This window comes from Micromys minutus, assembly GCF_963924665.1.
Source record: "Micromys minutus genome assembly, chromosome: 18".
NCBI classification, from domain to species: domain Eukaryota; kingdom Metazoa; phylum Chordata; class Mammalia; order Rodentia; family Muridae; genus Micromys; species Micromys minutus.
Window position 1 is genome coordinate 1140291 of NC_137953.1, and position 15347 is coordinate 1155637.

The window sequence follows — 15347 nt, forward strand, 5'->3', positions numbered from 1 at the left end:
TTCACACATCCCCAAAGGAGCCAGTATCAGGAAGGGCAAGTGTGCACACAGATCTCATTTGTGGCCATGTTTAGTTTTAGGGATTATCTTCAGAGTCTGAGCAGCAGCAATGCATAAAATACCCACACCCATGGCTCCCATTGGCCAGAACTTATCACAAATCACATTGAGTTCACTGAGATACCTTCGTCAGATGATGAGTCAGAACACCTCCCTGCCTAAGCACCCTACTGAGCAGGCAGCTAAAGGCTTCCGGGGACTCTGATGCTACACAGATATAGGAGAGGGAAGGAGATAAGCCACGGGCTCCGCCTAAGCACACATAACTTGAGCAAAGCTGGTCAGGTACAAATACTAGAGGGCTGCATGTCTGTGGGCATGCTGCCTGCTCCTCCACTCCACCGCACTGCTGCCGACATGAAGTTCACAGTAAGTCAGATCTTTCTCTTACATGCGGTACCATTAACAGTCAGGGGTGAGAGGGTCTGATTCTTATGGCACTGTTACCATAATGGAAACAATTTCCCTTATTTTTCTATGGAATCATGGTATTTACAAGCATGTCCATAGAGAAGAAAATTTTCCCTGGAAGAGTCTGTCACAGGCTGAATACAGCAGAATTGTCGTCCACGTCACCTGCTCCAAGGCTCCACTCAATACGAGCGGTCTCTGGGCTCCAGAAAGAGTCTTTCTTAGCCTCGATCTCTTTCTTAGTTCTGATTTCTCCTTTCTTAGCCTCGATTTCCACTTTTACCAGTTCTGGGCATGTTCTGGTAAGAGTGGAAGATCACTGTTGTCAAAACTGAAGTCTTCAACACTCTTGGCTGCTAACTCGCCCTCCAAGAAATAAGCGGGGGCGCTGTGCAGGCAGTTTTTCTAGAAAGTGTCTGAGGATGAAGCTAGCTCTGTTTCCTACTGAAGTCCTGGGATACAGAGGCTCAAACAGGGAGCGCAGATTTTATGTAATCATACTCTATGGGCTCTGCTTTATGAATCGTATGAATTCATGGAATCATACATGTGAACTCTAACTGAGAAGTGTCCACCCCAGAACAGGTTAGATGGAGAGCTCCAAGCACAGGTCAGAGGGTTGTATTTCTCTTCTAGTTCTGCTGTGAACAGGAGAGTACCTTTGTCTAGGGCAGTGCTTCTCAACCTCCCTAATGCTGTGGCCCTTTAATACAGTTCCTCATGCGGTGGTGACACCCAGCCATAAAATTACTTTCATTGCTACTGTGTAACTGTAACTTCGCTACTATTATGAATTGTAATGGAAATTATGGCACGCAGAATGCCCGATATGAGAGCCCTAAGGAAAGGTTGTTTGACCTCTAAAGGGTTGGACCACAGGTTGACAACTACTGCTCTAGAGCCCTTGACTCCTCAGTGGCTGTCTCGTTCACAGGAGATAACAGTCCAAAAACTCCCTCCACACCTGGCTTTTTAAGAGACGAATTTTAACTCTCTTGCACTGAAAATAAAAATAATAGAAACGCTTAACCTACAAAGACAATAAAAAGAGGATCCCTTCTGCTAGGAAGAAAGTGTTTCAGATAAAACAAACAAACAAACAGACAGACAGACAGACAACCTTCTCAGGACTTTCATCGCAGTGTGCCATGCACTAATTTACTAATTTCACATTTTCTTCATCAGTGTTCAGTGTCTAGAATTCAGTGTCAGAATTCTAAAACCACATATTAATACCATCAAAGCAACTCAGCAATTCTAAGTTACCATTAAGTTTTTCTGTAGCTCGGAAAATTCATGGTGGAAGAAGAAGGCACGGGTGGGCTGGTGAGTGGTTAAAATCAGTAAATATCCCTGATGAGTTCTGTGAAGGCGGCTGTCAACCATGCGACCCCTTCGCCCTGTTCTCTGTGCTTCCAGATGCTCGTCCTCGGTCTGCTTGGACTTCTCGTAGCCCCTGGTTTTGCTTACGTAAGTCTCATGTTCTGAAGTTTAGTGTTAAAACGGGTTCAGAAAGGAATGTGGTCTTATGTCACTCTCTGTTTCTTATGAACGTTAGAGCATCAACATCAACGGCAACAGCAATGTGGACGGGAGTGGACAGCAGTCAGTGAGCATCAACGGCATGCACAACGTGGCCAATATTGACAACAATAATGGCTGGGACTCCTGGAACACCCTCTGGGATTATGAAAATGTATGTAATGGACACACAGGGTGTACTACTTCCCATTAAAACATTTTAAAAGGTGAATTCTAGCTGTTCACACGCAGTATAGACACCATTAAAAGTGCCCATCCCAGTCAAACGATCTTACTTTTCACATATGATTATTGCTAATAAGTATTATACAGTAGGTCGAAATTCAAGTCAATGAATGGCAAGGATAAACTATGTACAAAGACAAACACAAGCATCCTTTGGTCTTTCCTGCGGAAAGTCGCTGTAAATGTAAAATATTTTATGGAGACCAGACGGCATGTGAATAATATTAGCTGTAAGAGAAGGAGAAGCAAAGGACACTTGGCCCCACCTACCAATTACTACTCTCCTATCTGAATGTGCTTTTAGAAAGCACAGCTTGCCGGCCCTGCCTCCACTGAAGACTCATACACACACTCTCTTTCACACACACATATACACACACACTCTCTCACACACACATACTCTCTCTCATACACACTTTCTCACATACACATATACACACACTCACACACACACTCTCACATACACATGCTCTCTCACATGCACACACTCCTTCACACATACACACACACTCACACATATATACACACACTCACACACACACACACTCTCTCACACACACATACTCTCTCTCATGCACATATACACACATATACACACTCTCACACACACACATATTCTCTTTCTTATACACACTCTCTCACATACACATATACACACACTCTCACACACATACAAAACTCTCTCTCTCACACACACATACACACACTCTCACACACACATATACACATACTCACACACACACATGCACACCCTCCTATCACACCATAACTGAAGCAAATTCAGTGGGTCAGGTATATCCATCCTCTAAGAGTTTGCAGAGTAACATCTACACATGTTAACCAGAGGCACAACTGCAGGACAGCCGGACCCTGAGAACTCTTTCCAGATCCTTGTGATCTTGTAGCTTCTTTGTTTCCCTCAGCTGCGACTTGTGACCAAGCTTTTGGGAACCTGTGCCTCACTGCTCTCTGTCTTCTTTAATAGAGCTTTGCTGCAACGAGACTCTTCGCCAAGAAATCGTGCATTGTGCACAGAATGAACAAGGATGCCATGCCCTCCCTTCAGGACCTCGATACAGTAGTCAAGGAGCAAAAGGTAAAGCCACACCTTTTTCTTTGGAGTGTCAGGAAGTCTTATAGTTTCCAACAAACAATGAAGTCACACACATTCCCTCTTTGGTGGAGCATGTCAGGGTGTGTGTCATGGTAAATGGCTCAAAGGCATAAAGAATGTTAGGTGCCTGTCTGAATCAGGAGGCTGTGGCCCACATCTGCTTCTGCCAAGTCCAGTAAAGAAATCACTGGCTACCCTGAGTATCAGAGACCCAAAGGTCTGCACACCTCAGTGCAAGCCCTCCATACTGCAAGGACACACTCCCGCAGTAGTTGGGGTTATCAGAACTAGCAAACAGAGACTATTTTCAGATAAAAAGAAATCCTTTTTAAAGTCTAAGTATGTCCTATACAGTGTTTGAGATATTCTCAATACTAAAAAAAGGAATTGTTGCTTGCTTGAAAATAGGATGTAAACAAGTGTCTTGTTTCCGTTGTCAACCATATCTGGAGTAACTAGGAAGAGGGAATCCACAGCCTCCACAGTCAGATGCCTGAGTTATTCTTCTAAGTGATAAACTGGTTCCTACAACAAGCTAGCTAACAAATGTGAATGAGCTCTATCTCAGAAATTAGCATGTAACACTAAGAGAGCCAAAGTGCTTCAAATTTCGGAAAATGCTTTGCTTCAGACTTCTGTTCTTATAAACACCTACAGTGTAAGACTATCTAAGTCTCTCTGGACACTTAGAAATACCAAGACAGTCAAAGCTAGAACTGTCTCTTCACCTTAGCTGGAAACAAAATGGCAGGCGAGGATGGTCCCCCGCTGTCCTTGTACCTCTTCGGATCAGTAAAGCCCTGGGCTCAGGACTCATTCATTTTCTTTCTTTCCCTTCCCACTTAACTTCAGGGTAAGGGGCCTGGAGGAGCAGCTCCCAAGGACTTGATGTATTCCGTCAACCCCACCAGAGTGGAGGACCTAAATACATTTGGACCAAAGATTGCTAGCATGTGCCGTGGCATCCCTACCTATGTGGCTGAGGAGATTCCAGGTGTGTTCCCCAAGATGATGTATGCCCCGATACAGTACTGGTAAAGCCATCAGACACTCTAAAGTGTGATCACAGATGGACCCATCATGGGGCTGATCATGATTAACACTGTTCCTTGTCAGACAGATGCCCATGCCTCAAAATTACTGGTTCATAAGTTCCTCACAGAAATCTTCATAGAATCCACAGGTTCTGATATTAGTCTTATTTTTTTGGAAACGGAGACACAGAGAGGTTCACAAAGTCTTTGTTTGGCACAGGTGCTATGTCATTAACTTTATAGAATACTGTCTTTCTTGGGTGGAATCTAAGTAAACTCCAAATGTGCTTTTTTAAAAAAGCATGAAAAAGGCATGGCCGAATGAAGGAAGAACACCAATGAAATCCATCGACTTTCTATAGTGCCAAGGCTTAACTTCTTGGTATTCAAAGAACAGCATCCACAGGCTGTGAACCTAAGAACCGAATCTAACAGCAGGTTTTCAGATTTGAAGTGAAAAGAGGAAGAGAGAGGAAACAATAAGAGACAGAGAGACAGGGACAAAGAGACAGAGAGAAGAGAGAGAGAGATTTTGAAATTAGTGTATAGTTTAGACATCATGTGACACTCTCCACAGTTCCCGAAGAGTCCCAGGACAGCCGCTGACCCAGACTTCTTTTCCTTTCACTAGTACCAAACCAGCCTCTGTACTCAAAGAAATGCTACACAGCCAACATCCTCTGGATCCTGCGCATGTCCTTCTGCGGAACATCAGAAGTCACATACTAGAAGTCACAGAAAGACAACAATGTGGGCTCTGACCATTCATCATTATGAGGATGTTCTCTGAATGTTATGATTCGCTTCTTTAAGGCTCAATAAACCCACCAGCCAGCAAAGAGTCTGTAATGACATTCCTCATGATTTCTATGGGAGTGGAATGTGGCATACATTAGATCTCCCTGTCAGCCTGTATTCAAGACCCCTTCCCTATAAAGGACCCCTTCTGAGGCCTCAGATACTACAAACCACAGCCTAGGAATGGGCTCAGATAGGCCACTGCCATCTTGTTGTATTTGAGACAAGCAAGTTTTAAAAAAAAAAAAAACCTCAAAGTGGCTCTAACCAGCAAGGAGAGTTTCCTACTAGGACCCAGAAGTGTTGTAATAACCCAAGGAGGGGACACTGGGAACGAGAGATTAGGACACACTCACAATGATACTGAAAACCTCTATTGCCTCTGTCTTCCCAGAACTGCACATTTCCCTTGTGTAAAGATGGCCCTCACTTTTCTTATCACAGGGAGGATAACTAGCCCAGAAAGCCGGCCTCGTTCTCCACATCAATATGTCTTCCCAGTTCAAGAAATAGCACCTCATGTTGAATGGCACTTCTCTATTCCCTTGGCAATATTTGGTTCAATAGTGGACAGTGTTCATTTCTTGACAGACCAAGAGTGATGGTCCCTAAGCACATGGGTCTCCACTAAAGGAGAAAGATCTGGAAGAAAGTAGACTCCCGATACTGTTCATTATAACAGGAACCAGCACTTCGTTTTAAAAGCTGCTTCTATATGTTATTTAGTCCATAGAATCATCAGAGAATTCTTGCTCCGTTCTTTTATGTTTCCATGAGATGTTATTACATAAGCCTAGCAAACTGAGCAAAGCATTGGTTCCCACCATTCAGACAGTGACCTCTGTTGGTCAGCGCCTACCAGAGGACACTGTCACTGTGTTGCAATTTTATCGATTTCTGCAAATTGGTGTCATTTTTGAAATATTCTGAAGCCCCTTGAGGCAAAAACTTATCAAAGATCCACTAATGATTACAGTGGTAGGTGGTTGGAGAGATGGCTCAGTGGTTAAGACCACTTGCTACTTTTCCGGATAACCCAGGCCCAATTCTCAGTGCCCACAGAGCTGCCCACAACCATCCCCAACTCAGGTTCCAGGGAGATTCAAAATTCTTCTGGCTTCTACACACACTAGACACACACGCTGTGCACCAACACCCATACAGGCAAAAATACCCATACACACTAATGTAAATAGGAATCTTCAATGAGGGGAAATATACAATATTAAGGTAAAAATAGTGGGGTTGGAGATTTAGCTCAGTGGTTGAACACTTGTCTAGCAAGTGCAAGGCCTTTGGTCCTCAGCCCCTCCCTGGGGGGAAGTAATGTAAAAATAAAGATATTCACTAATATCACAAATTACTAAAATAGGAAACAAACATACAATACTAAAGGATTAGAGATCCCAGATTCGTTCTACTTATGTTAGCCTAGTTAGTATGAATCCAGAGTTTCTTCTCACACAAATTTATTCAGTTCCATTCATGGAGAGGGCAGACACAGAATTTTGAAAGACAAAGGGCTGATCTGTGCCAACTTCACAAACTAAGCCTTAGATAAGGCTACATCCTTCATGGTTATTGTGAGAATCATCAAAGGCCAGAGTTTTAGGACAGACACACACAAACACATGCAAACAAACACACATACACACACACACACACACACTCAAACACACATATACACAGACACACAAACATGCAAACACACACACAAACACATACACATACATATACACATACACACACTCACAAACACACACTCACACACACACACACACACATGCACACACACACACACACACACACACATATCTATGCCTGCCCAGAGCCTCTGACTCCTTTAGCTAACCACACAGGGAGGCCAAATCGACAATGCTGCCTTTCATGCTCCAGGAAAGCAAATGGCTTCTCCCTCCTCAGTTAATTCCTCCTGTGGAAATTGCTTAAGAAACAGTGAAATGCAGCCCAGACACCTCTCTAGCTATTTGCTAAGAATCTCCTATGGAAGAAATACAGAGGAGACTCCCCATAGAGAAACTTGTCCCTTCCTGCCCCTCCCCACAAGGTCCATCTGAGCAGTATCAGGAACAGCAGGCAGAGTCCCTCTCCTAAGGTACCCACTGCAGACACTGTGACTGACACATCAAACAAAGCTGGAGTCGAAACCTGGTTTCTAAGTACATTATTAGCTCAGAACCAGACAGATAAACATCAGTCAACCTCGAAAGCCATCCTGGGCTCTTGGCAGCCTTCAAAAGCAAGCATTTCCTACCGGGCTGTGGTCAGCTAGCCAGGAGCTGCCGGACTGAAGCTGAGGGCTGGGGGGTGGGGGTTGGTGTGGCTGAACTTCTCTACTTCAAGCCACAAGCCCAGCTGGCTCTGTCTTCCTCCATGAGCCTCATTCTGGGCTCCAGGTAGAGGAAATAGCATGTCCCAGAGAAAACCCCTTCTTAAGGTAAGGACAGGGAGTGTGGTCAACCTTCCAATCACATCTCAAATTCCTGTTTGCATCACTTCTACCAGCCTGTGAGCTATGGTAGAGATGCAGGGGAGAGGCTTTCTGTGCCTTTCTGAGGTGAGGGGCGCTGAACAGTCTGCTCAAAGCTTCTCACTGGAACGGATGGTGAGTGGATCGCATCTAACTTTGTTCTCAGAATCTCACTAAAACCAAAGCAGGGACAGCAAAAACAATAAAACTCACAAAAATGACATGAGAGGAAAGGGTTTGTTTGGCTTACACTTCCAGGTCAAAGGTTAACACCAAGGGAAATCAGGGCAGGAAGTCAAGCAGAAACCAAGCCGGGGCACCAATTAACTGGCTTTCTTATACAGTTCAGGGACCACCTGCCTAGAGAATGGTGCCGCCCACAGTGGGCCAGACCTCCCTAAATCAATTAACAATCAGGTCAGTGCCCCACAGACCCAAGGGATATAGGCAATCACTCAGTTAAAGATTTCTGCTCAAGTCATTCTGAGTGATGGCAAGATGGTATTTAAACCAACTATCACACCGCCTTTTCCTGAGGCGCCATGTTGGTTTACCTCTGCTGAAGTGTTGGCTTCTCTCCCACTTATCACTACTTTCATAATGAATAAAAGAATTTATAGTCGCTTAATCTAATGAAGATGTTTCAGTGCTTGTCTGCCTCTGTGCTTGAACTGGGGCACATGGCTGTTCTCTCTTAGAAATGCCACACTCTTTAAAGACATTGCTATTCTCCAAGGTTCCTCCCTCAGCCTCTAGCTTTGCTGTTGTTTGATTGGTTGTTTACCTCTTTTCAATACCTGGGGAGGCATTTAAGCACACACATAGCTCCAGTTCCCACAAGTCATGGTTCCCAAAGCTTTTGTATCCACGCATTTCTCCTGAATGTAAAATGCACACAGCTATTTTCTGCATTATAATTCTATAGCTAAATAGAAAGCCATGGTATTGGGTAATAGGCCAGGAGAAGATGCCAGAAACTTTAGAAAAAAGATTTTTGAAGGTACATCTCAGAGCAAGATCAAGTCATCCAAGTGGGGAGGCAGAGCTATACTGCAGTTCACATAAGTAGACTGGCAAGCAAAGACTAGAAAATGTAATTATGACAGTTCTGTGTTAGGGAAACATGATTTATGGGGGACTATCAACATGTGGGGAAAGCATTCCAAAAATACCCACTGTGTACGCCTAGAGTGCCACTGCTCTGCTGGGCTTGGACGTTTATCTTCCCCTCCTCTCTTTCCCACAGTTCCTGAACTGAGTACCCGGTCAAGAACTGTGTTGTAAATGGACCCCATTACTTAGGAAGTATGTAATGAATTCCCATGATGCTTCTGCATTGTAAATTTCTGTCCAAACATTAAATTATGGTTTCCCCTTATCTACCACCCAAGATTTTCCTTCTGCCTTGTTTTCTGACTATGGGTCTTTATTTCTTTCTTACTGGCTCTTGGATTTGTAATAATTCCATTGAGTGTCTCATCTATCTCAACCCAAAGATAATTTCCTTTGGCTTTCTTTATATGTTTACTCATTGACTCCACTGTTTTCTTTGGGCATAAGGAACAATTTAAGTGCCTAAGTTTATAACACGGCTAAGATTTCACAGTGATCACTCATGACGAGAAATACCATGGGGAGGAGAACAGAGGCCACAATCGCAGCACCCTCTGTGCCTGGAGTTTTCTATCTGACACGTGCACTCTGGCTTCACCTGATGGCCCTCATGCTTCCCAGGTGACAAGTGGCTTCTTGGCTTTTACTTTGGCTGTAGGAAAGACAAACACTATCACGTATGAGGATCCAGGATGAGCCAACCCCTCTTGGTTGGGCACACATGTAATTATCTTTGAAAAAATCTGCCCCAGTTCTTGCCGCCCTGAAGCAATCCCCAAAGGGCTCAAAGTTCATAGAAAATATGTCAGAGAAATGCAAATTTCACTAGCTACAGCTCCATTCACACACCTCTGTGCTCTGGTGAGTCCTAGTGGGTTAGGAGTGGGATACATCCTGAATCTCTCACCCAAGCTGAGGCAGTTTATATAGCCACAGTCTTATCTCCATGGCTACTTCATGATCACCTTAGGCCTCTTAGTGAAAGGGAGTTCATTAGAACCGAAAGAGATGTTTGTGTCTCCTCAGTCCATCCACCTCTGCACAAGTCGTCCTAGTGAATGTGTCACTGAGGACTTGTCATGGGGTGGAAAGGACATGTTGAGTTTTCTCTCAAAGAGAGGATAAAAATCATGTGTGGTTATCCATTTCTGTCTCCCAGTAGTCTCTGTGGCAGTCTAAGCTAAGCTAAGCCACATATTCCCCCATTCAAAACACAGGGACTTGAACATAAATCCATATGTTACAACTTTTTCTCAATTCTTATAACAAAAAATACTAGAAAGCAACCCAAGAAAGGAAGGAATGTCTCTTGTGTCTCTCGGTTCGAGGATACAGTCAACATGGTGGAGTAGAGATGGAGGCGGGGCTGGGAGGCAGCTGCTCACATTCCATCAGGAAACAGAGAGGTAAACACTGGGGCTTAGTAGGCTTCCCCGTTCCTTTCTCCCCCTTTTATTTAGTCTTGGCCCCTGGCCTGTGTTTAGGTCAGGGATTTTCTCTTCAGTTAACTCTCTAGAAACCCTCACAGCCATTCCCAAATGTCTGTCTCCCAGATGATTCCAAATCTAGTCAAGTTGATCAAGAAGATGTGCCAACGCAGTTTCTGTATCTGTGAAGTCTTTGAACCAATGAGCAAGCTAATAAGAATGAAGAGCAAATATACTTACTATTAACATAATACTTTAATTGACTTTTTGAGAAATTCATATAGACATACAATATATTTTGATTATGAACCCTCACTCCTTCCCCTGAATCCTCCCAGATCCAACACCCAATCTGTGCTTTTGAAATGGAGCTATATAGCTCAAAAACCAGAGTAAGGGCCAACAGAGATGGTTCATTGCAGCAGATAAAAGCACTTGCCAAGCAAGCTTGGAGACCTGAATTAGATATTAAAACTCACAAAAAGGTGAGAAAACAGACTTTAGAAAGTTGTTCTCTGACCTTCAAGTATATGTTATAGCATGCATATTTCTCACCCCATCATACACACACACACACACACCATATACACATATACACCACACACACACACACACACACACACACACACACACTATTCATATACCATGCATATACACACATATCCCACACACATACAAATACCACACAGAGAGAAATAATAATGATGATGATGATGATAATGATAATAATAATAATTTCAGTAACAGAGAGGAGCCTCTCTGGTTCTGGAATGCACTCAGACATCTCACTAGAGCCCAGCTATTGGACATTCTTGGCTGTAGAATCAGGACTTTTGCCATTGAGTTATTGATAGCCTGGCTGTGTTTTCCATTTGTTTCCTACACGCATCCTAGGAAACCACCAATTCCCAGTCCTTTCTATATGAGCCAAAGTCTTCATCTTCGCCCTTTTACAAGTTGATAATGTGAGTAGCCTATACACAAAATGAGCTCTGTTTCACTGTTAGAAAAATCACATGATCTGCAAGTGGTTCTCGAACACATTCTTACTCACAGGAGAAATTCACGTGCAATTTTCCAAAGTCTCCAAACAGCAATAAAATCTTAAACCCAGTGAGAGCTTCCTGAGGCTATCTTGCGGAACCACTGAACAGCTCAGCGACGTAAGCAATATGATTATTCTCTGTCATGCAGCTGCAAACTGTGCTAAGGGCAGACCAAGGAAGGTCTACAGTCAGCCAGCTAGCACAGGCAGAACTTGCTTTGCCCTGACAGCTTAGTTTGAGATTCTGTTATTAACTTGCAGGTCACTCTGACCAGTTTTGGAGAATTAATTCTGCATGTTTTGATTACTTTCATCGGGGACAAAGAGGAAATCAGACAAGGAAAGAAGCAAAATAGGCCATCACTATTTGTGTTTCTCAGATCCTCATGTCTAGTGTTCTACAGATATTTGTACCTTGAAGATGCTCACGGAGTTGTTCCACAATGCACAAGCCATCCTTCACAGCACCCATCCACCCATCTGCCCATGCACCACATGCCCACACACTTGGAGAGGCACGTGCATGCACTTTAGAAGATGATGTAATGGGTTCCCAGACCTCTGACACCATGAAGTACACCCAGGCCTTGGGACCCAGCACACAGGCAGCAACACCTGCAAACCACAAGAACAAGGACCTAATCCATCAAAGCCCACAGTTCTGGAAAAGTCTCTGAATGTACTCACCTTGCCTTTTGGCTTCTGCAGTCTGCTTTTGGCTCACTGTTCTGACTGGGGTGTGTTAATGGAGGATGTGGTTTTCTGTGCTTAAAAGTTCACCCTGAGAAAGTCTTAGGACTGCACTGAGGACTGAACACATAGTATAGTTGCCAACAGACCAGTTAAAGACCTCCTAAAGGCTTGAACCCATGTCCAAGTAGTCTTCTCTGGTGGACACCCCGCAACAGTGGTTATTGGAAGGACCAAAGCAAGTTTGGGCCTGACAGATCTGGAGAGGTTTTCCCTGCCATCATCAGTTGTGAAGTGATCTGCAGCCCCTGAGACTCTTCAACATGTCCGAGTTGGATTAGCACTGAACCGGCCTGGCCTGTGGTTGGCTTTGTGTTGGCTACAGCTTATCTAAGATAACTATCCATTGTGTACATGTGAGTTCCAGGCTCGTCAGAACCCCAGACTGTACTGGCCCATTTCAGTTTTTCTAGTTTTGTATTCGTGGGTCCTGGTCTCTGTTCTTTGTGAAATGAATTCTGGCAAAGGGCAGGGAATGAGTTTTTCAGAAGGCTGAGTGAATATCGATAGATTCAGGATTACCTGGTAGTTAAACCTTTGATGGTACCCGTGAGGGAGCTTTTACATTAGGTCAGTTGACATAGGAAGGCCTGCCCTGACAGTAGACAATAACTTCCCACAGACTGGGGCTCCAGCTGAGCTCTGTCCTTCATTGCCTTCTCCTTCCTGACCCCAGATGTAATGAGACCAGCTTTCCCAAGCTCTTGCCACCATCAGAAACCCCCTCATTGCTTTTTCTGTCCCAGTGATGAGAAAATGAAGATTAATATAAATAGTATGTGACCCCAGCAGAGCTAGCTTGTGGGTCGGTTTAAACAGGATCTGTTTGGGGCGTATAATTGACCCATCTACAATACAAGTTTAGTTTTTGGAGGGCTCTCTGGGTTAGTTTGAGTTGGGTGACATTCTATCTTTAGTGGGTTTTATCTCTGCACTGTAAGGGTGGCTATAGGGCTTTGGGGTGGTGCATTGGATTGAACCAAGAGCTATTTTATATGGAACCTCCTTGAAGCTGGACTCAGCTTGGCTGGGACGGGAGGAGAGTGTTAATGTTCCTGGGTTAAACAACTCTGACTATTTCTGGGCTGAAGCTATAGATTATCTGGCCTCTGGGATGTACCCCCATGACATCTCTCTGTAGACTGCCTCAGAGCCCGGCGTTTGCTTGATTTTTAGGACTTTTGTTTATCCCACCACCAAAGCCAATATGGCTCAGATTTTTCAGAAATTCTGTTGTTCCAGATGATAAATATTGCTTCTGATAAATATTCTCCTGACCTTTTTTACACAGTGTGTGGTCCAGGGACTAGTAAAAACCTACAAATAACGGACTTATTCAGTTGGTATGAAATGTGACCTGGATGTGTTAGATTTGTTCATATTGTTGGCAGCTAGTTATAAGGAAACAGTTTACATTTTATTCTGTCTTTACTTGTCTGGAACCCTTTTTAGAACCTTTGTCAATAACTCAAGTAGTCCTTGTTCCTTTGTCACCTGGAAAGAAAGGGGTTCCCTTCCCAGTGACACAGCACAGGTCACAGCCCATGTTAATTTCCACTGGAATGCTCTGAGTGAAACTCACACTTGTCAGGTTAATGGGGGGGGGTCCCCAGGGCTCATTCTCCAGATGTCCATAGTACGTGGACTGTTTAGACTCTTTCACACCCTGGCTTCTACTTGCATAGCTGGGGGAGGAGGAAAAAGAGGAGAATGAAGAGGAGGAGGAAGAGGAGGATCAGGAAGAGAAGGAGGAGAGGAAGAGGAAGAAGAGGAGGAGGAGATGGAAGAGGAGGAAGAAGAAGGAAGAGGGAGGAGGAAGAAGAGGAAGGAGCAGCTGAGGCAGCAGAAGCAGCTGGAGATGATCACCTTGGCTCAAAAGGCCTCTTTGCAAAGTCCTGAAAGAGAGGCATGGCAGCTGGTACATTCCAATACCTGGATGACTCCAGCTACTTCTCTGCCCTCTGTAGGGCCACATTTATCCTGGGGGGCACTCTTCTACCCTCCCCACTCTCTGTACACATATTTTGAATGAAATCTCCTCTCATGCTTTCAAGCTAAGCCTCTGTCTGCCCTATGCAATGGTGTTTTTTGGCCTTAGGGAGCTCTATCAGTGACCCTTTGCTCTCTCCCAGGCTGACCTTCTAGACCACCCCACCCATCCCATAATATTCTCAAGGCATTCCTCTCCCACCCAATCTCTTAACTAGCTCAGGGAATGTCCAGAGCATGTGGATGAGATGTTCTTAAGCCCTGGTTCCTCCTGTCCATTGCTTCCCTGCAGGGACATGTAAACCCTTTTCCATGAATCTCAGAACTCCTTCTTTATTACACTCCCCCCAGGTCCCTTCTTGTTCTTGTGCCTGTCCCTCACACCCCACCCCAGTTTTTCAGCCTCCATTGGTCCAGGTAGCTTCTTTAGATTTCCCCTCCTCTTTCTTATCACAGAGCTTGGTGGGGCCAAGATGGGTTTTCCTTGTTTGGGGCAGAAGAAAATATAGAAAAAGCAAATTTAATAAGTTAGAGTATTTTTTTATTTCCCCTAATTATTTTTTTTCCTGCAAACAGCAATTCCAAAATTTGGGCACTAAGAGGTAGTACCTGAAGACAGCTTCATGGACAAGCAAGTGTGGGAAACTGTCAAATCACTTTTTTCCCTACAGAAATTCTCCAGTGTTTAAAGTGATAACAGGTTTACATTATTACTTGTGATTGCATAACAAACCACCCCAAAGCCAGCATCCCAGAACACAGGCAAACATTGTCTGCTGCTGTCCAGGGCTGGGAGTCAGGGGAGGGCCAGCTCAGGTTCCTGCTTGGGTATCAGAGGCTGCAGGAACCTGAAGGCTTGGCAGGCACTGGAGAATCAGTAATGAACCAGTTAATCCTCAAAAAAGTCACCAGGGCTGATGTTAGCTGTCAGGGGTGGGGGTGGGAGTGTCCAGTCACATGGGACTTTCCATAAAGGTGCTAGGTGAGGTTGGGGGAGTTTCATGATATGCCACTGAGCATCCTCAGAAGTGATCCAAAAAGGGGAGCCACATGTTTCATATCTGTGCCTCAAAAAAAAAAAAAAAAAAAAAAAAATCAGCCATCATCACTTCTGCCTGTGAAATAAGTCACTTACACATCACTCTATGTGGAAGGTGTGTGAACTGAGGCTGGGTAACTGGAGATCACCTCAGGGGGAGCTAATGCAATTCACCAATAATGTGCTTATTTGATAACACAATCGATGATTAATAAACCATTCCAAGATACTGGAATTCCATGGTGTATGCTTTGAAGACAAATTGCCTCCTGGATGGGCTTGGTGAGCAGTAAAAGTCTCAAGTGTGCT

General features: G+C 44.3%; 1 protein-coding gene across 1 annotated transcript; it reads left to right on the top strand.

The window, feature by feature from the left end:
- Window positions 1–366: 366 nt before the first annotated feature.
- Window positions 367–5115, top strand: GKN1 (gastrokine 1; the record flags this gene model as incomplete). The annotated part of the gene is made up of 6 exons (XM_080932117.1): window positions 367–429; window positions 1891–1941; window positions 2030–2167; window positions 3224–3334; window positions 4205–4346; window positions 5018–5115. 6 exons carry the CDS (start codon window positions 367–369, stop codon window positions 5113–5115), a joined length of 603 nt encoding a protein of 200 aa, XP_080788243.1.
- Window positions 5116–15347: the final 10232 nt, after the last annotated feature.